General features: G+C 39.0%; 1 protein-coding gene across 1 annotated transcript; it reads right to left on the bottom strand.

Moving 5' to 3' along the window:
* Nucleotides 1–315: 315 nt before the first annotated feature.
* LOC139942209 (WD repeat-containing protein 93-like) lies at nucleotides 316–20,712 on the bottom strand. Its single transcript, XM_071938985.1, has 14 exons — nucleotides 20,605–20,712; nucleotides 19,648–19,916; nucleotides 18,573–18,780; nucleotides 17,294–17,428; nucleotides 17,037–17,167; nucleotides 16,413–16,475; nucleotides 15,311–15,452; nucleotides 13,936–14,110; nucleotides 13,153–13,298; nucleotides 9,911–10,042; nucleotides 7,539–7,810; nucleotides 5,051–5,210; nucleotides 3,576–3,747; nucleotides 316–1,846 (listed from the first exon to the last, which is right to left on the bottom strand). Exons 2-14 carry the CDS (start codon nucleotides 19,903–19,905, stop codon nucleotides 1,765–1,767), a joined length of 2,076 nt encoding a protein of 691 aa, XP_071795086.1. The 5' UTR covers nucleotides 19,906–19,916; nucleotides 20,605–20,712; the 3' UTR covers nucleotides 316–1,764.
* Between the last annotated feature and the right edge of the window lie 1,658 nt (nucleotides 20,713–22,370).

Genomic DNA, 22,370 nt, shown 5'->3' with positions numbered 1-22,370 from the left:
TTTACGTGAAAGCCAACCACCCTTACTGCTTTAAATTTATAAATGTCTGTAGTGTTTATTGGTCTCAATTTTAACGATGAGTGGGTTCTTCTGGGGTTAACATTTAATCTCACAAATTTCGCAATAATATTTTAACTTTGGGGGGGGGGGGGGGGTTGGGGGGGAATTTACGTATATCTCTAAGAAAATCAAAATCTGCACACAATTTGGATTTTTCCTGATAACTCTACCAAGTATAAAAACAAAAATGACTCAATTATAAAACAAATTAACACTAAATAGACAAATCATATAAATATTCAAGGCTGAAATACCAAACATTGGCTGTTATTTTTATTTTTGTTAAACTATTTTAGATACGCTCAATAAATACAAACTGACTTCTACAACTTCATTCCATTGGTATATACAGTATCATCGACCCAATGTTCTCTGAAGTCATTTTACCAGCATTCCCGCAACTTATAGTACAAAACATTTGTATAAGTTGCATTTCAATATTGTGACGGAAGTTCCTGTGATAATGTGATTTTGCGTCAACGAAGCAATTTCTACCACATAACCAATTTCAAAACTTTGTTATTACTATTTGATATTTACACTATATACAAGCTCTTGCACTTCATTACAATTTGAAGGGGCTGTAGTTACTCGGGAAAACGAATTTGGGTGGAGCCTTGGAGGAAAGGCAATTGTTTTGTTAGTCATTCGGGACTCTGGAATAAAACACTCTACACAAATAAATGAATAACAAAGTCCATCAAAGCTACTTCATGACCATGTACAAGACAATTTTATAAAGCCTGTAAGCACAACTCTCTAAGCACTGAAAAGTTTTGGGTAGCAGAAACAGGTTACCAGCTCAAATAAAATGTGCAATGCTGTGGCTAGTGTCCCACTCATCATGTCCCGTATAGCACAACAACAATGGTAAGCACCTTTTTTCCGCTAAGCAGCTTTATGAAAATGGGTCCTGTTATTTTGAACTCAGTTTGTACATCTTCCAATGTTCTCACTGTACTTAGCATTACCCTTAACCCCATAAAGAATCCTTTCAGAATTTTATTCTGAATTGTTGTGGTTGGTGCCTGACTAAAATTTTGCGAAGCAAATAAATTTATCAAGCAACATTTTTCTGCTTAACATCTTAATGAACTTGGGCCCAGACAGGCAGAGTTCCATTTTTATCTTCCAGGATATACAAACGGATGACACTGTCACTAGGTTGACTAATAGTCAAGTGCAACAAAAAAACGGTTCCCTAAGGCCGCTTCAATCCGTCTGGTCGTTAAAGGGTTGTGCACCTGTGCTAAACAGACTTGAAAAGGCCTTTCAGAGGTTTATGCCTTTTTATGTTTCTAGAGTGTGACAAATTTTTTGGGATACTATTGGTATTTGGTAATTACTCAAAACAACTGTTAGCATAAACAGGTACTTGGTAATGAGCCATGGAGAGCTGTTGATAGTATAAAACATTGTGGGAAACGGCTTCCTATAGAGTAACATAGTTTTTGAAAAAAGATAGTTTCTCACTCAAATAGTACAAGACCTCAGGCCTGAAGCCTTTTTAAGGGCAACAAGGGTGTCTTTTCTTTCATTATTCTCTCGCAACTTTGATGACCAATACAGACACAATTTTTACAGATTTTGTATGTTGGGGTACACCAAGTGAGAATACTGGTCTTTGACAAATACTAAAGGTGTCCAGTGCCTTTAATCGCTGAAAGCTCCCAAGGGTAGTGTGCTACTCCTTTAGAGATCGACCTACTTGCAGGGTATGACCTGTGGGGCCAGGTTATTCCAGCGTCTCTGCATCCGTTGCTGACGATTGTTTTGTCGGATCAACCTGTAGACGAAGCAAAAGATAAAAATAAGCCGATAGTTCAGACTCACAAACTAAACTATTTTAAAGAAAGACCGTATTGAATAACAGCTTTTTTACTACAAAGTCGCCATTTTGTAAGGCAAACTGAATGCACGTCCAAACGTGTACATCAATGAAGCACACAGCATTCCCAGTTTGATTTCTATGGCACATGCACGCACACACGCCACGTTGTAGGTCAGATACTTGAACGGTGACGCCACATTCAATACGGTCTAAGTTCGATGGGTGGCATTTTGATGGGTCTTCATCCACCTCCAGTTTATTTATATTTTTAGGATGGAAATTCCCTTCCAACCTCCTATAATCTTAAATAGCGCACATACATGTGTAAATAGCTAACCGGTAGATGCATTAACCACATGATTTATACCACATAGTCCAGTCAATCTAGTTCACTATAATATAGTGAATGATCTGTGTACCGTGTACATTATATTGCAGGGTAGCGTACAGTGGTAAGGCTACCATTCAAAACCACATTGGATAATATTGAATGGTCATAATAGCAGAAGGGTTAAAGCTTCAAAGGCAACAACTTTTATTCCTCCTATTAAAGACACTGGACACTATTGGTAATTGTCGAAGGCTAGTCTTCACAGTTGGTGTATCTCAACGTATGCATAAAACAACAAACCTGTGAAAATTTAACTCAATGGGCCGTTGAAGTTGAGAGATAATATTGATAGGGAAAAAACACCCTTGTCACACGAAGTTGCGTGCTTTCAGATGCTTGATTTCGAGACCTCAAATACTAAAAATATGAGGTCTCAAAAACAAATTCTGGGAAATTTACTTCTTCTTGAAAACTACATTACTTCAGAGGGAGCCGTTTCTCACAATTATTATACTATCAACCTCTCCCCATAACTCTTATTCATGTAAGATGTTATGATATTAATTATTTTGAGTAAGGACCAATAGTGTCCACTGCCTTTAAGTCATGATTTATCTGCTAATAAATAGAGTACAGACAATTCCTACTATATACAATTCTGTGTGTAATCCACATAAAAGCTCCAAGGGTTTTATTATACTTCTTGCTGATTGGTGAAGGAGTTGTTCGACTGCCCCCGTATTGTACAATTCCTAACTTGATATTTGGTATCACTGTTGGTAATTTGCTCCCAGTTTGCAGTTCTCTAAGATTTGATAGTTTTTGCAACCTTTTGTTACCCGCAAACTATATACACTGTAGACCGTTTTGGGACTGCATAATGGTTTGGTTCAGTTAAAATACATATTTAAAGCCATTGGACCCTTTCGGTAAACAGTGTTGTCCAAGGCCCACACTTTGTGTACCACAACTTCTATATCAAATAACAAACCTGTGAAAATTCAGGCTCAATCGGTCAGCGGAGTCGGGAGAAAACAACGGAAAAACCCACCCTTGTTTCCGCGCGTTTCTCCCTGTCATGACATGTGTTTCAAATAAATCTGTAATTCTCGTTAACAAGAATTTATATTGTTTTGCTGTTTTCTCAAAAAGTAAAGCATTTCATGGAATAATATTTCAAGAGAAGTCTTTCACCATTGCCTTCTGTAAACCCTGTAAGTTATTTGTAAATCTGTGAACTTTTTTATTTTTGTCTGAACCGAAAGGGTCCAATGGCTTTAATGATAATCTCACAATTCTTTGCCCCCCCCCCGCCCCCCAAAAAATATTATTGTGATCTGACTTTTGCTTTACCTGTTCGAGAGCAAGGCGTCAAATCGTTTCTGAGCTGTGATGTGGATGGTGTAAGGTTGAGGGTCAGTACGGTTTTTCATGAAGGGATCCAAGGCGGGGAAAGAGCGTAGCGGGAAAACAAACATACAGGTGTCAGATGTTTCATCGGATTCGTCAATCACGTCCTTCACACCTAAAACAAAGACCAATGTACGTTAGCAAACTTTAGCATTGAATGTACTTACTGTTTGCAAAACACGTTTGAAAACAAATAAATTTAACTGATAAAATAGTTAAAGACACTGGACACTACTGGTAATTGTTAAAGACAATGTCTTATGCCATCAACCTCTCCCTGTTACTCGTTACCAAGTAAGGTTTTATGTTAATGATTATTTTGATTAATTAATAGTGTCCACTGTCTTTAAATGTTGTTTCTTTCTGTTATGAGATCATTGAGTTCAATCACGAGTTTTCCAAGACTTTTGTGAGCTACATGTAGTCTATTTTTTTCTATTGAAGAGCCAGGTTCTAATCCAGCTCTAGACTATTTTGTCTTTGTTCAAACTAAAATTATCTGCAAACTGACATGACTGAAGGAGAAAATCTCTCTCAATTCAAAGACTCAATTTATAGAATCTCTGAATCATGCTTCATCTAAATCTAGAGTACTCCAGCGAGCCGAACATTTCATGTCCTTAACCAACCACATCCCCCCTTGTGTTTCCTAACCAATGAAAAATCCTTAGTCTGCACTGATTTTCAAATGATAGAGAACATTGGCACCAGGTCCCATGTAGCAGCTTTGATGCATAATAAAGCAGTGGTGTTGGTCATAAACTAAAAGCAGATTATCTAATCCCCAAGAAACTATCACTGTCATTATCAGTCAAATAAAATTTAAAGGGCTTTCCCTCAGGCACTCTGGACCCACATCTTTGGGAGTATAGCCAAAGGACACTGATTTAAACATGATCTTCAGAAGGTTTTCTATTTAATATTAATCTTGGTGTTAAGACCTTACATGCATTCCGGAGCACCATAAATGGTTTTGTCTTGATAATTTGTGTGAAATTAGTAATACCCCGAGTCCCCCCCCCCCCCACCCCCAAAACGAAAAACGAAAAAAAGAAAAATCCTTCCTTTTTGATTTCGGCAAAACTTTGTATGTATTGCGTGTATCGACCCAGTAAGCTATCAGGCATTTATGGAGAACCCTTACACTTAATATAAGGAATGTTGCATGATGTATATCCTCTAATGATCAGTAACATTTCAGACTTGTCTAATGAAGGAGACTACAGAGCACATGGCCTCCGTCGCCCTGGTCTTGGTCTTGGTGCCCCTTCAAAAGTTTCCCTTAGACTTTAAAATTTCAAACGGAAGTGCCCTTTACAAAATGAAAATGGCCTTGTCCTCTCAGAGATGAAAATGCAGGCGTGCCATTTAAAACACTAGCATCTCTGATCGTTACCGTCTGGACTATTTGTTTTTACCTTTGATATAAAGCATTTGAGCGTTCGCAGCTGGTGACAGGACCGGGGGAACCACAGCTGTCAGTTTGCAGTCCGCTGCACGCAGAGCAACGAGGCACAGAGCATGGCCCCTACGGACATCAACCAGGGTCACTTCTCCGCCCCCACGGACCACGATGACCTACATAGTAAAGGTCAAAAAACAAACTATAAACCACACATTGGATTAAAGCCAAGATTTGATATGTCTCATGCACATCATTCTTAGATCTTACCATGATCTAAGATGTGAGTGTTTTCAAGAAGTTGTTGGGAACAGTAACCTCAGCACTAGAGAAGTAGATCTTTAAATCTAACAGCTACTTTTTTTACCAAGCAGAAGACATAATAAAGTCATAGATAAGTATGAAATTTCTCATCCATGAATTATAAATACAATTCACTACAGGCCTCAGATTCTGAGCAGGAAAAGGGATGCCATTATCTGCTTTGTCACCTACTTTACCACTGGTTCTCCAAGCCATTTGCAATGCAAATAATTAGTATACGCTGTTTTTTTCAGTGATGTGGCACAGTTTCCATCACTTTAACATTTTGCAAGACCCAGGGCGGACCTTTTTTTTCTTCCTAAAATTATGAAGTATATATTTTTGGTAATTTTGTCAAAGACCATCACGGTCACTTGGTGTACCCAGACATAATTATGCACAAAAATAACAAACCTGTACAAATTGGGCACAATTCGTCATTGAAGTTTTGCAAGAAAAAACAGCCTTGTTGCATAGAACTGTGTGCTTTCAGATGTCTGAGAAAAGGCTCCATGCCTAGAACCTTTCTCATATTCAATTTTGTGTGTACAAAAATGCCTCTTTCTGTATAATTTTATCTACATAACTTTAAAGGGCCCGTTTCTTATTAGAGTTTTGCAAGATATAATAGCAGAAAAACAGCCTTGTTGCATAGAATTATGTGCTTTCAGATGCCTGAGAAAAGGCTTCATGCCTTAAACCTTTCTAAGATTCAAAGTTTGTGTGTGAATAAAATCCCATTTCTCTAAATCTACATTACTTTAAAGGGGTAATTTCTTATTAGAGTTTTGCAAGATATAATACAAGAAAAACAACAGCCTTGTTGCATAGAATTATGTGTTTTAAGATGCCTGGGAAAGGCGTCATATCTTAAACCTTTAACAGATTCAAAGTATTTGTGTAAATCAATGCTCCCTTTCTCTAAATCTACATTACTTTACAGGGTTCATTTCTTGCTGTTCTATTATATCAAAAAGCTCTCCAGTTCTCTATACCTGTTGGATCATTATGGTCATAAGAACACCTCATGTAGTCAATATGCTTCGTATCAAGGTGTGTGTATGAGTCAACCGTACGATGTATGCAGCACATTTATTGACTTATTGGCCCAGACCATACTTATCAGAAGAGTGTGTGTGTGTGTGTGTGTGGGGGGGGGGGGGGGGGGTTAAGTGGGGAGGAAGTCCAAATTTCCCCCTTGTCAGTTAAGACACCAGCCAACCCCTTACTGCTAACTTCAATCTGACATCCACAAAGAGCCACTGACAATAATAATGTACCATGGCTCCTATTGAGTAAGACTTGGTGTTCATTTAAAGTGTCACCAGACTAACTCAAAGTCACTTGATTAAGTAACAAGAAGCCTTCAAGTATGCAGCCTTCCACTGCTTACATAAACAAGTTTTGGATTTTGTTGACTGCTTAGTTATCCAACGGCTGCTCATGGCTGCAAATGACTGCTTTAGGACTGCTATTAGGTATTCACTGTCACCAACTGTTTCAAGTGCCATGCACACAAAGTGATGTTGGCATCCCTTTAAAGGGAAGGTTTACATTTATTGTAATTACTCAACAATTTAATAAGAACTTACTTCATGTACTTGGTGAGAAAAACTGTTGCTGTTGATTATGAAACATTTTGAGAAATAATTCAATTTCAAGGCATGTGGTTTTAGAAAAAGGGATTTAAAAACATTTCAATCTGAGAAATATTTCTGCACGAAACTTTTCTCAGATTGTGCATTCGAATTAACGGATTAATTTTCCTATGCAACCATAAAACCGCTCCAGATATTCAGCAAGGTCTGAAAAACTTTGCCAGGTTTTGAAAAGAGTTTTTTACAGGTTAGTTTTGTTTTATATAAAATATTCATATAGGACTAAAGTAAAACATAGGTAACCTTTGCCTTTAAAAGCATTGGACACTACATGTATTTCAGAATAATTGTTGTCATAAAAGGTTACTTGGTAACGAGCAATGGAGAGCTGTTTTTTTTTAGGCATCTGAAAGCACAAAAATTTGTGATTTTTTTCTTTTTTCTTGAGTATTCTTACAACTTTGATGACCAATGGAGTCAAACTTTTCACAGATTTGTTTTTTATGGACATGTTCGGATACACCAAGTGAGAATACTGGTCTTTGATAAATACCAAAGGCAGTGCCTTTAAAGGGAGGCAGGAAAACAATGAGTGAAACCTACCACTTGTGGAAGTCCTGTGAGAGGTTGAATCGTAATCACCCTGTTTGCGATACTCTCTGTGGCAGGCTCGATAACTTTGACTGTCCCAACTCCATCGTACCCACACCTCACAATAGATAGGCTGCCATCGGTGCAGTGGGCCAACAAGTATGCGTCAGGGGACGTAAAGGGTTCCTTAGGGGGCAGAGCAGGGGGCAGGATACTCGGGTTGAGGAAGCAGACACAAGATGGTTCCCCTGTGGGTGACAGCTTCTTAACCGCCAGGGGTACACCTGGGAAAGGAGTTGGCGGAAGGGCAAATTATTTTGGGATAGATTTGTTTGACAACCAAGAGGAAACTTCTGTTAATATTTTTACAAATTAGAGCAGAGTGGGGGCGGGGGTGGCCTTGAATTTGAGCTAGTTTGCAGGGCAAAGTACATTGTACATTGTTAAAAGTACATTGTCTTGTTAGGTGAATACAGACAGAATTTGTTTTGTGCACAGGACTCAAGCTCTGGGTTAAAATTCATAGAGCTGCTTCAACAGAAAATACTACCTAACAATTGCCTGCTAAGATTAAATGAGCAAGATACCAGTCAGTGCCAGTCACAAGTTGTACATGTGACATGGAAGTTTGGATGGTAATCTTATTCTGATAAGCAAATTTTTATTGCACTTAGCTACGTCTTATGCTTAAAGGCAGTGGACACTATTGATAATTGTCAAAGACTAGCCTTCACAGTTGGTGTATCTCAACCTATGCATAAAATAATAAACCTGTGAAAATTTGAGCTCAATCGGCCATGGAACTTGAGAGATAATAATGAAAGAAAAAAACACCCTTGTCACATGAAGTTGTGTGCGTTTAGATGGTTGATTTCGAGACCTCAAGTTCTAAATCTGAGGTCTCAAAATCAAATTCGTGGGAAATTACTTCTTTCCCGAAAACCATGGCACTTCAGAGGGTGTCGTTTCTCACAATGTTTTATACCATCAACCTCTCCCCATAACCCGTCACCAAGAAAGGTTTTATGCTAATAATTATTTTGAGTAATTACCAATAGTGTCCACTGCCTTTAAGCAGCACTAGGCCCTGGTATTTCTGATCAGCAGAGTGTGGGTTCGAGTCCCGCCTGAATCACTTGTGTTCTCAGGTAAGAAACAACCAATTTTTGCTGTGGTCCTTTGGTGAGGACAAAAATACAAGATCCCTTGTTTGTGTAATGCACATTTAATGACAAAGTTATTGTTTAGAGAAGGAGTAGCCCTGGGTTTCTGGCAGTAGCTGCTGAATGTGCCACGTCAACCCTTAAACGGTCTATGTAACTTTTGTAGGATAAAAAACACAATGTCCACAGATTTACACTAAACTTACACAGTTTGAAGATAATGATAGTAGAAAGCTTCCCTGAAAATATTACGTGCTGAGGTGCTGTAGTTTTGGGGAAATGAGTAAAACAATGTCATGAAAATTTTTTCGTCTCCTGAGACGATAATTATTTTAATCATTTACAAACGTATTTTTATGACAGTGTTTTACTCATTTCTAAAAAACTACAGCACCTCAGTAAGTCATATTTGAAGGGAAGCTTTCCACTATCATTATCTTCAGACCCTGTAAGTTTAATGTAAATCTATGGACATTTTGAAAAAGTACACAAATCCTTTAAAAGGTGCTACATAATTTGGTCTCATAATAAAAAAAAAGTAATAATAATTTGATATCTCTTTGTCCAAGCACCTTATGACATGTATGAGTCAGTACCTTATTGGTAGATACAGGCATGAAGTTCTTTGAGGGTCTTGTGTTATGATATGGATTGTGGAGTTTCCTTACTTTTAAAGCCATTATACACTTTTGGTAAACAGTATTGTCCAAGTCCCACACTTCGTGTATCACAACTTATATATAAAATAACAATCCTGTGGAAATTTAGGCTCAATCGGACATCGGAGTCGGGAGAAAATAACGGGAAAACCAACTCCTGTTTTCGCGCGTTTCGCCGTGTCATGACATGTGTTTATAACAAATCCGTAATTCTCGCTAACGAGAATTTATATTGTTTTACCGTTTTCTCAAAAAGTAAAGCATTTCATGGACTAATATTTCAAGAGAAGTCTTTCACCATTACCTTCTGTAAACCTTGTAAATTATTTGTAAATCTGTGAACTTTTTTTTTTTTTTCTGTACCGAAAGGGTCCAATGGCTTTAAACAATTTGTTTATTTTGTGATTTTTGCTGTTGTTACCATTATAATAATAATTTTCCCTTTTGCTGTTGTTGTTTATTTAATTGATTCTTGATTATGTTCTTATGCACTTGTGTCAAATTTTATGGAATGGTCGCAAAACTAATCAATAAATTGTTAGTATTATTTACTGATTATTACCTGTATGTTGATCGTAGACAGTCAGGGTCCCATCTCGGTGTCCAATAGCAAGAAGTGAGGTGCAAGGAGACGTTGCTAGGCAAGTAATTCCACTGGCAAAAGGCCACACAAGGTCTGGCTTGTGCTCCAAATCTACCAAATAAAAAAAAATAAAAAAATCAAAGAGAAACTTAAGTATGATTTGAAGCTTTGCATGGTGGAAGTATAAGAGAGGTTTGCAGTAACACCATATGAATATTTTTCTCTCTTTTGTGAGTAGTGTTGATTCTGAAAATGTTCCGCTCAGATATGCTCTGGGCGGTAGACGATTAGCACATCTGATCGAGTTGTTAAGTTGTCAACCGCCGGTTCTTTTCAAAACCAACACGTACTCAAAAAAGATTTTCACATTGTGTTACCGCAAACGACCTCTCTTTTAAAAGAGAAACTTGTTTGTTGCCAACCGTTAATGCCAAAGTCAGCCTTTTTTGCCACTGTAATTATTGTGGGAATGTTGTATACATGTATGACATCAAAAGCTCAAATAGCGCCCTAATTGAGGTTAAAGGAAGACCTATCATTGGCTAAGAGCTGTGCACATACAAACATACGCATCATTTCTATTGTTTGATCACAGCGAGGGCAGTCTACATCTATGTAAGAGCCCTGTTATAATAATTTGAAGGTTGTCATATTTGCTGCATTAATAATTTTACAGAATTAATTACACATTATGACTTGATAATAAAAATACAACGAAATTATAACACAGGTATGGACAAACTCAGTGCATATATTGCTAGCGTGCAGTTAACACTACTGCAGTACTCGATATGAATCTTGAAATTCTCTAAAATGTTCATACTTAGGTAAATTGGAACGTTCTAACAATTCGTCCTCATTCTATATATTACTTAGAGAGTGTAAAGCATTTGCAGTAACAGCCACTTCTATAAACAGACTAACTACGAAGCAGTGGATGCATACATGTAGAGGTTCGATGAAGACATTGTGAAGAACAGACTATGACTAAATATGACTTCATTATCCTATGATTAACTGCAGTGCATGGCAGGAAGTGGTGCCGTGTACATGATCACGTAGGCTTTATTTAGAGTAAAAGGATTTTGAAACCTTTTGTAGATCAAGGTTTTGACCATGACATGAACTTCTACTCACTGTGAATAAAGGTGTCTGTAATATTATTTACCTGTAGAAGTTTTAGCTTCATTAGTCGACAAGTTTTTGAGAAGAAAAGAGAAAATCACAGAGCCATGTTTTCAAGAGAGTCATATTCAGTCTGGTCATGTTAAACCGTTGTACATGCTAAAATAATAAACTTACATGTACAAACCACGTTGAAAAATTCATGCAAAAAAAAAGAAAAGGAAATTTCCAGCTGTTAAAGCTCATTGATTTTATCTGAAAGCGGTCTTAAAGAAATTGATGGCCAGACTTATAACAATGAGTCATCTGTCAGTTGTTGGATTAAGGTTAAGCTTGGGCGATATCGATTTATTTTATTCACGATATATCGCCGACAATATATCGCGGTATTCGATATAATCGCGATTAATGAAATTTGACATCATCAGTCTTCAAACTCCAAGTGAAAGTTGTAGAAGAGACAGTCATAGCTTAAGAGAGGTGTTCTAATGACCTATTCTTCTGGTTTTACTCCAAACCTATGGGGTGCAAGATATCTCGGCTAGCAAATACATCGCGATATTTAATCGATATTGCGATATATTGCGATATATCGATATTTCGATTAAAACCAAATCCATCCGAATCGAAATCGTTTCCAAATTAATATCGCGATATTCGAAAATATCGTGATACCGCCCAAGCTTAATTAAGGTCTGAGCTTTGGTTTTTCTCTTATAAGATTCAGACTGCTATTCCCAATTGCACACTGCACTAATGGCGTCACTTTGCTTAAAATTACCCGGCTGTCAGAAAAATGTGCCACACCACCTATGAGATCACTGCTCCATCGACGCGCCAAACTGCACCAGTAGTAGTGTAGTTAGTCGCGGGTAAACATCCTTTTAGGACGTACGCGCTCGTTCATAAAATTTACACTTTTGTCTGAGATCCTAGAACTAAGCTTCTGTTATTAGCATTAGTGCGGAAAAAATGCTTCTGTCATTTAGAACTGCTTTTGAACAGTGAAACTGGGGGATTTAGGAAACATTACAAACAAATGAATGCCAGCTTTGAAAAGTTCAAGAAGTAGTAAAAACTCAGGGTGTGAAGCAGATACAAAAGGGTGCTGCGCAAAGACTTACCGACAGAATATAGTGCCTACTTCAAAGAAAAATAGCTACATTTTGCATTCAATGATGGTTTGATTATAATTACTTACCTATGGTGGTTGAACGTCGATCAGAACCTTTCATTTTCACAAAAACAATAGAGTTGCTGCTTATTTGAATGATTTTGATGAAAGGCTGATGATGCTTTTTCTTTTTTGGCTTTGAGCTTTTTTTTGAGTTAAGGATGACCAAAATATTGGCTACAGTGTTCCAAAAATGGGCGAGACATACACAATCACCATAACATTTAACCTTTTTTATTGTCTTCATGAGTGATAAACCTTTATGGACTTTGCAAGGTCAAGACAAGTGAAATTGACAAACATTTTTGAAAACAACGTTGTTCATTCGGTCATGATATTTGGCTTTTAGAAAAAAAGAACAGACACTCTACTGAGTACATTGGCTGACATTGTACTTGTACATATTAATAGGCTTTTATAGACCCCTTTTCAGGCTATTTAATAACAATTTTCCTGATTTTTCAGAGGGGAAAAAATCAGAATCAGACTTAAGGGCACTGGACACTAGTGGTTATTACTCAAAATAGTTGTTAGCATTAAAACTTACTATGAGACGAGCAAAGGAGAGCTGTTGATAGTATAAAACAATGTGAGAAACAGCTCCCTCTGAAGTAATATTGTTTTTGAGAAAGGGATTATTTCTCATTCAAATAATAAAAGGCTGCAGGACTGAAGCCTTTTATTAGGCATTCGAAAGCAAACAATTTGTGCAACAAGCGCGTTTTTTCTTTCATTATTTTCTTGCAACTTCAATGACCAATCGAGTTCAAATTTTCACAGTTTTGTTATTTTATGCATATGTTGGGATACACCAAGTGAGAATACTGGTCTTTGACAATTACTACAGGTGTCTAGTGCATTTAATCATGAGTTTCAACCATAAATTTTGGATATGACATTCCGGGTCAATAATTTCTCTTACCTTTTGACGGCTTAAGGAGGTTGTAATGGCAGATATTTGTACTTCCCGTCCATGCCACAGCGATACTGTTGGGTCTGTCGTTGCTGGACTCTAGGCCAGTGACCAACATGTGGCTCGGGTTGAGGAAACTACACAGGGGCTGCGGGCTGTCAACACCAAAACAAACATAGCTCTATGAACAAACTGCCTTACAAAGATCAAACTCTTTCGAGAAGGTGCTTGCAAGAGGACTGAGAGTGGCAGTAGAGTAAACAGTAAAGTCTGTCACGTTCGAGCCAATACAGCAATATGGCTCATCAGGCCAATAATTATCTCCGGTTTCCTTGGCATTAAACGGCTGAGAATATTTCTATTCCCCCTGGACAGGACGCCAGCCAAGGGCTCTATTTCACAAAGCATGAATATTCATCTTAAGATGCCTTGTCAGTTTCACCATAGTGATTTGTATTGTGACATCACACTTTGCTAAGCAACTTTGACTGACTTGCAGTTAAGGTCAATCTTAGCTCTTTATGAAATCAGTCCCAGGATAAAAACCGATATTCAGAGCATCGCAAACATCTTCACAACTAACTTGAACATGCCAAAAGCATACTTTGAGATGATGAGTGTGTTTTATGCTTCAAGATTCTTAAGGCACACATAAGCAAGTTGCACTGTTCAATTCATCAGGCCTTGGTGCCCATATGGAGGATGAAAAATAAAAAAATGTTGTTACCCCCTCCCCCAAAATAAAAATATACGCCGATTTGTTATGAACAAGTATTGTAAGACAACTTATACCTTGATACGCTATCTTCATCTTGTAGGTGTCTCAGCTCCTCTTCATGCTGTTGTCTGAACACCTGTCTTCTCTTCTCCAGGTGCTGCTCTGTTATCAGATGCTGCTTAGTGCCAAGACCTACGACGTTACCCTCATCAATGGCTCGGAAGACGGCCGACACTGAACCAGACACACCTGGAGGTATAGTCAGAAGTATACATGTAGTTTTAAGCCAAAGTTATAATCGATACTGTAGCTTGTTGTACTTGTTGTAGGTGTTACTTTGTTTGTTTTGTATAAAAAAATATTCATCTTTTGTTAATCGATTTGGGTACTTTTTGTAACACAAAACACAATGTTCACAGATTTACATTAAACTTACACCGTTTGAAGATAATGATAGTAGAAAGCATACTTTCACAACGTTAGTTGCTCAGGTGCTGTAGTTTTTGATAAATGAGTAAAACAATGTCATGAAAAATACGTTTTTACATACGTTTTTTTCATGACATTGTTTACTCATTTCTCAAAAACTACAGCACCTCAGCAAGTAATATTTTCAGGGAAGCTTTAAATATCATTATCTTAAAACTGTGAAAGTTTAATGTAAATCTGCGGACATTGTGTTTTTTGTCCTACAAAAAGTACATAGACCCTTTAAGGTGATTGCATTGTTTTGGTTTGTAGGCTGTTCCTAGACAAGCCCCGCTTTTTGGAACGTGCCTCCACATTCTGATTCATACATTATTGACTGTACTTTTTGATGATATGTGGAAACAAACATTGCTTTGAGTTGAGGGAATACCCCAAGCTGACTTGGCCTCTAAAGTTACCTAAACACAACTAACGTGCTAAGTTCAATAATTTCTTCTCAATATAAGGTGCCCAAGTTTGACACTTTACAGTCAACAAAGGCAATTGCCTCCTTGGCTCACTGTCTTAGTAGTCTCGGTGCCCCTTGAATAATCAGCATAAATTTACCATTTCCTCATACAGGTGCCCATTACCACATAGGAAATGTGAGTCTATTCTCTTACACTAAAAAGAAAATTTAAAAAAATGGCGATGTTTATTGCACAAAGTGTCTTTGTGGGAGAATATGACTTTGTTGCACAATCAAACAACAACCTTTTTGTACTCACACAATGTTCTGTTCTTAGGTTAAGTGTACTAACACAAGGGGGAAAGCTAAAATGGTTAGAGCAGACGAAAGGGTGGGGGCTTAACCCTGCCCAAACCAAACTCCAAAACCAGCACTACTGCCCACCCCATCCAACCATTCTACATTTACAAATTACACTTCGGAATGTGGAAATTTATTGCATGATTGCATTTTGATAAACTTTTCAACAATTTGATGATTTGGCTTTAAGGCAACAGTTCTCGCTCTTTTACCGTTTACAGTAGACGGAGTTGGTCGAACTCGCAGCACTGCGGTAGGCTTAGACATCTGTGACATGTTGAGAGCGGGGGCTGGATTAGCCACTCCCCCATGGTGGGGCGTAGGAGAACCCCTCGGAGAACCAGAGGAGGTGGACTGCAAAGGTAAGATCAAAATTAAACATTACTTAAAAAAATCAATAGAAAATCAATCACTTAAAGATGCTATGTCAGATTTTTGGCCAATTTGACCCCAAAATTTTGATTTAAAATTCAAAATATGTAGGTATTTTGATGGGGGTCGAGAAAGTTACAAGGTTGCATTTGAGCCATTGCTCGAAAAAGTCCGCCAATAATTAGTAGCACTGAAATAAAGTGCCCCGACACTATATTACGTGACCAATTCTTATGTGTTTTATAAGAAACGTTTTGAATTTTTGTCATGGTTCCTGAACATTAAAAGTAAAAGTTAAACTTCTTTTCGTTAGAGCGGGTGATACTCTTTGAATTACCATTCTCCCCCCAAAAAATCTATTTTTAATGTTTGGGGCCAAAAATCCGACATAACATCTTTAATAAGTTGGGTTAATGAACAAAGAAAGTGTGGTTGTACAAAGATAAATTCAACCAGAGCGAGTATTAACCATCGACTTCCAGATAAACATGCGGTTTTCCCAGGGAAATCTATCCTATGGGGTGAAAGAGGATGTTAAGAGGGCTCTATTAGAAGTAGTTTGTACACAATTCGCTATAGGGGGGACAAAACCTTCAGGGGACTGAACCTCGGGGGGACAGAATCTCCTGTCACACTGGCGCTCTGTCATCTAAAATATCTAGTCCCAGTTTGCGGTGTCCCTAATTTGAAAATGTCTTGTGTGCCAGTCAGAAGCGAACTGAGATGAAAATAGTTTTTATTTGTGGAATCGTTTCATTCATTTCTCAAAAACCACAACACCTCAGCCAGTAATATTGTCAGGGAAGCCTTCTACCAACATTATCTTTAAACTGTGTAAGCTCAATGTAAATTATGTTGATGTTTGTGCTTTTTGTTGTACTAAAAGTACCCAAACCCTTTAAAAGTATAATGGTTCACTTGAGACCAGTCAATAAATCGCACCTTGGTTGTGTTGTCCGATGTGATTCCCTCATTGGATGTAGCCATATCAATACTGGAATCCTGCTACATTAGTTGAAGCAAAGAAAAAATCACTTTATCAACATTTTTGTAATGTTATTTTTCTTTGACTCACTGCTGATTCATAGCAAATCGTCAGTCTAAATTAAAATTAAGGCATGTGCCCATTGATTCAATACAATATGACACATTAGGTTGTGGTATTTTTTAACAGAACTGTTGGGGTACTAACTTGTTATTTTAGGGGTTTACTAAAGGGTCAAATTTGTATAGATTAAAGTAAAAACATCACACACCTGTCCCGCTGTTAATCCAACGTAAAACTGTCTCAGCCCTCGCAGGTTGGATAACTTAGAACCCAGTCTCGTAAAGAGACTGAATTTTTCCAATAGATAACATTATCTGCCGTTAATTTCACAAAGAGTTAGGACTCGTCTTATCTTGAGTTAGGACGAGTAACCCGTCCTAACTTAGGATGGGTTTAATGCGTCCCCCTGCTTCAGATACGGAACTGAACTCGTCCTAAAGTCCTAAGATTAATCCTAAGTTAGGAAGGGTTTTGTGAAATCGACGGCTGGATCACAACATGTTAGCTCTTGTACTAACTTGTTTCTCAGCCTGATGTTGTTGCTGCTGCTGCTGCTGCTGTTTGACTGCATTGCTATGCGCAGTCTCTACCTCACGCATCCAGTTATCACGTGGCAGATGCCAGACATCCAACCACACGTCAGTTCCATCTTATATTGAAACAAATGAAAATTATATGTCAGAACCCTAAACTTGACCTACTTGAAATGGCAACAAAAAGTCAAAAAGCAGAACTAATGTAGGGTTGTGTAATTGTTTATAGTACATATACTTACTTTTGACGGCAACTGAAACATAGTCCCCGTCATTTGAGAGGAGCATTTCAGTGATAAGAGAACCGGACACATCTTCATTGAATGTCTTAAGAGGATGAATGCATTCATAGGCACAACAGAGTAACCTTCCGTTTCCTAAGGTGGGAAATACATGAAACAAAATATCAAAGTTTGACAAAAATAAATAACAATCAGAGTTATAATAATTCTGCACAAATAAAATTTGCATCACACATGTTTGGAAATGACATTGTCTGCAGTTTCTTTTTCTTTTTCAAATTTGTGTAAATGTTTGTGTAATGCCTACACCAACGGAAGGAGATAAATTGGCTTTAAAACTAATTAAATGTTGGACATTTCTGTGTGAACTTCGAGATATCTTTTGAGGGAATTGGGAATCTGTTGTTATACTATAAGACCAAGGATGTTGTTTGATATTAAATGTCAGACCAAATTCAACACCTTACAAGCTTTGGCAAAATTGCTTTTATTGTCCCACGATGATCGATCTACATGTATCACGATAATATCGCGATTTATACTTTAGACAAATATTATAACATCTTGCGATGCCCTATTTCATTACTTTATGAAGTGTAGAATTCTGACATCTTTCAATGCCCAATTTAATCAATTCTAACTTTACAAATCGGGGTATGGCTCTGTGGGGTGTACTGTCTACCCATGGTGTTGGACATGGCCCTTTCAGTTACACCATAGAGTTCTATTACACACACATAAAGTGTCTTTTAAAGTGTCTACTGCACATGACTGTTCTTACATGTGTGCATATTTAGCTAGATCTCGCCCATTTCATTCTAGCTAACCAATATCATCCATAGTGCACATGGACCTCTCATTCATAAAACGGGTTGTGGATGGGTTGAGGTTTGTGTAATATGATCCCATTGTGGTCTGCAGTTCGGCTGCAAGGGGGCGCACAAGGCTCCCACACAGGGGAGGTAAATGACACATTGTGTTACTTCTGCAGTGTCTGTGGGAGACCGCCTGGGCGCTAGAGTCTTTTGATGTTTTTTTTTTTTAAGGAAACCCTGGTATTTCCGGATCAATTGTGGAATCTTGTGGTTGTTTCTGGGACTTCATATTTTTTTAAACAGCCCTTTGTGGTTGCAAGACGTCTCAATTAGGGAAGACATCAAGATACTTCATCAAAACCATGATTTGCCGATAAATCGATTGACAAGAAACCAAGACGATACATAATCCTAAGAAATGGTATCGCGATTTTCGATTACATCCAGATATCGCCCGAGCTTACCTTCTGTATCCATAGCCGCAATAAGATAAGTCTGAACACCAATGGAGCACACTTTCATGGAGCTGATGGTAGCGTCTGCCGTCCCATGATTCCACATTGCAACGGGGGCTTGAGTTGCGGCATCGATCATTGCAATCCCTTGAGGAAGACCAAAGAAAGCGTAACGACCATCTGGGCTCCCTGTTGTGCAGAGAGCGTCTCCATAGTCCTACGGGGGTGGTGGGGGGGGGGGGAAGGACAGGTTTGAATACATTTAGCGCATTTATTTTAAAATAACCGTCTCAATGTGCATTACATTTAGAGTGCCCTGGTCACTGGGTCAATATTAAACTTTCTCTTCTATTTCGGCTCCCTGAGGAGTATACCACCCCGAGCTGCTGCCTGGCACTCCAAAGGCTGTTTTTTACACAATGTTAACTTCTACCCTGAAAGATATTGGCAATTAATACCCGGTGGGTGAAGAGAAGCAATTATACATGTAGTAAAGTATCTTGCTCAAGGACACTAAGTGTCTAGACCGGGATTTGAACCTACCAGAGCTTGAATTTGACTCTCTTAACCACTCGGCCGTGATACCCTACAAAGGATAAAGCACAACTACATGGAGCTGGCATGAAACTTCATCATAGAGGCAACAGAGGCAACTGCCCTCAAGGCTTGAATTTTACTTTGGATTGCAGGCCCTAGGCCAGTGATATTAGTATCAGGCAAGTAAATTTGAGGCAAAACAAGTCTGGCTGTCAATTGAATAATAATACTTCACTTTGTAAACATGTTCAAATAATATTGACTTTGGGTCTGCTGAACACTTTTCAATTCTGTTGAGTAACGAAGTCTACTTATGAAAGACAATCCCGACAAATCTTCTATGATACATATCCTAGTAATAATTCAAGTGAAAACCGGAAATGCACTGTGCTGGTCTGACATTAGAGCCGATTGATAACACAACATTGGATACAAGATTGTGATTTGGCCAGCTGAACTTATGTTTTTGTACTTGTTACAGACTTCAATGAGGGATAAGAAAAGAAGAAGAAAAAAGGGAAGAACATAAATGCTTCGTCTAGCTTACTGGTAAAGCAATCGCACAGTCGTACTGCGGTGGTCTGACCCGAGATCTCTCTGCAATCCGTGCAGCCTCCCTTTCGCTGATGACCTCCCAAGCGACGTCAAAGATCAAGTTGACAATCTTGTTGACAAGTCGGAAAGGCTGGGGGAGCACATCGTACATCTGCTCCGGGTCTCGGATGTAATCTTCTTCATCGCTGGATTGGGTGCCCAGAGAATCCGGAGTGATGGATAGAAGGTTTTTACGGACGTACACAGGCATGGTTGGTGGAGCTGCGGGAAGTCAGAACTTATTATTTAATAAACCACTTTTCAAGTTATTTTGTTGGGTCTTCTTGTCATTTTGAAAAAAAACATTTTTAACCTAGGTGTCTCGAAAAATCATAATCATAAACATATTATGTGATAATGCGTCATATATCAAGTTACCAAATGCTCAGAGTCATTATAGGCCTATCTAGTATCTCAATAATTAAAAAAATGGTGCACAACAGGCACACTTTTAGATGCTGGGGAGGGGGGGGGGGGGCGGCTAGTACGTGACGTAGCCATGGTAGCATGGTTTAATTAACTGCAGATTCTAATTAAAAAGTGCCAAGACTCGCAAGAGATTCAAGAAGATGGTGTGTGTGAAGTCAAGACCCGATATTTATGAGTTGACTATCCTATAGTACACTGTTATAATGTAACTTATTTTGTATAAAAACTATAATTTAATATGTAAAGTTTGTTGTTTTTGAACAAATTATGCAATTGATTGCAACTGTGTCTGGACAAGGCATTTCGGTGTCATCACTGTCCCCTCCCACTGGTCATAACATTGAACTGTCCGTATATTGGGCAACAGCAATGACCGTTCAAAAGCGGTTCGAAACCGAGTAATTGTTTACTGCAACGTCTTGAAACAAGTGCTAATTTTGTTTGCAGTATGATACCCTATCTATATAAATATCTAATGTACCTTTCGAGTCTCCTTTCACAGCATTTTAATCAAAAATAGCGGAACGTCTTACGTGTCAAAATCATGAAATGGAGCTTAGCAACAGCACACACTACTGTGTGATAAACGGCAACGGCTGTGGCGCCCTCTAGTGTCGAGTCATAATGATTGATTGCATGTCAATACTTTTTTCTTCTTTTTCGGTTGTAGATTGCCGAGCACTGTAATTTCACCATAGCAGAAATGATCAGGAGAAGAAAAGACACATATTATACATGTGATATCGGAGTTTTAGCTGATAAGCTTAAACCGTAAGCATAAGTTTTCTGCAATTGTAGGACAAGCATGCTAATGGAATATCAAAACTCAGCCTGCGGGGAGCGGGGCCAACCCACTTCGATGGGCAACCTCAATCGTCTCGTCCTTACTCTATGGTATGACCTATCAGTCTGTCTCTATCCCCCTGTGTCTATGGGGGTAAAACATTGAAGGCTGCAGTTTCACTTGTTACCGCATTTCTTCCCCCACCAGCACCCACTCTCTCCGTCCCGCGCCGGTGTCATATGCAATGATGTCCTCTAATGCAATAATATCCGTCGGACATTATTGCATATGCAATAATGTCCGACGGACGGTTTTGCATAATTATGCAATTGTGTCCGCCCCCGTGCAAAACCGTCCTTGCAGTAAATTAAACGCCCTTGGTCAACGGAACACTTTCGCTTTTTTTTTACAAGCTATAAGTGCATGTCATGAATGACATGGGGGAAATGTTCGGCTGTTGGGTGTTCGCTACAATCATAATACGTGAATATGTTGCAACGCACATTACATGTACAGTCATGTTCATGTCCGCCCGGACGGTTTTTTGCATAGCCCCGGGGACACGATTGCATAAACAAAGCAAGAGAGTCCGGAGCGGACAGTATTGCATGGCGGACACAATTGCATTCGACACCGGCGCTCCTCTGAAAGGAGGCTGGTCATCTCGCCACCTATAGCAAGCTCGCCACCAACAAAGTCGCCCCCTGCAAAGTCGCCCCCTAACCGGCTCGCCCCGAGTTGTTACAAAGTCGCCCCTGACAATGTCGCCCCCAAACAATGTCGCCCCCTAGCAAAGTCGCCCCCTGACAATGTCGCCCCCAGCCAATGTCGCCCCCTAGCAAAGTCGCCCCCAGAAAATAGTTAAGGATTCTTTCGGTAATATAATGGCTTTGAGCTTGTCAGGTGGCGAGGTGACCAGCATTCCTTTGAAACGTCACTTTTACATCATCACTTCCACCCATGTTTTGTTTGTCACACTCATAGGAACCGTTCGAATTGTCACAATTTCTGGGGTCATACAGAGCGTCCTACTTTTGATGACCCCCCAATACCACCTGCTACAGTAAGTTATTTTTCTTTAAAAATTCATGTACTCTTAAAATCGACCCTGTCTTTACTCAATTTCTCAGACCCCCCCCCCCCCCCCTTCATGGTATTTCGTTGTGTGGCCCCGCGTGGTATAGCCGTGGAAAGGTTGACAACATTTGGTGGCACAAGGCAGGGGTAGGGTTTCTCAATAATAGCTTCAATTTACAAAAACAATGACATAATAGTAATGTTGAGGAGGGGAAGACTTCGTGCCCCCCCCCCCCTCCCCCGCTCGTTCCTGTTTACCCCCCCCCCCCCCCCCCCCACTAAATGGAAGAGCAAGAAGTTCTTGACTCACAAAATAATACACAATCATGCACTCTCCGGGTGTGTGTGGGCGGGAATGGGGGGGGGGGAGGCTTTTGAAAGCACTG

This window comes from Asterias amurensis, chromosome 9 (genome assembly GCF_032118995.1).
Source record: "Asterias amurensis chromosome 9, ASM3211899v1".
NCBI lineage: Eukaryota > Metazoa > Echinodermata > Asteroidea > Forcipulatida > Asteriidae > Asterias > Asterias amurensis.
The sequence above is the reverse complement of the archived record's forward strand: the minus strand, read 5'-3'. Positions and strand labels throughout refer to the sequence as shown.

Coding starts and splice junctions, on each gene's coding strand:
- LOC139942209 (XM_071938985.1), bottom strand. CDS start 19,905: ATGCCTGTGTACGTCCGTAAAAACCTTCTATCCATCACTCCGGATTCT. Junction 7,811..9,910: donor TGTCTACGATCAACATACAG/GTAATAATCAGT, acceptor CTCCTTTCCCAG/GTGTACCCCTGGCGGTTAAG. Junction 1,847..3,575: donor GACGCCTTGCTCTCGAACAG/GTAAAGCAAAAG, acceptor CTTCGTCTACAG/GTTGATCCGACAAAACAATC.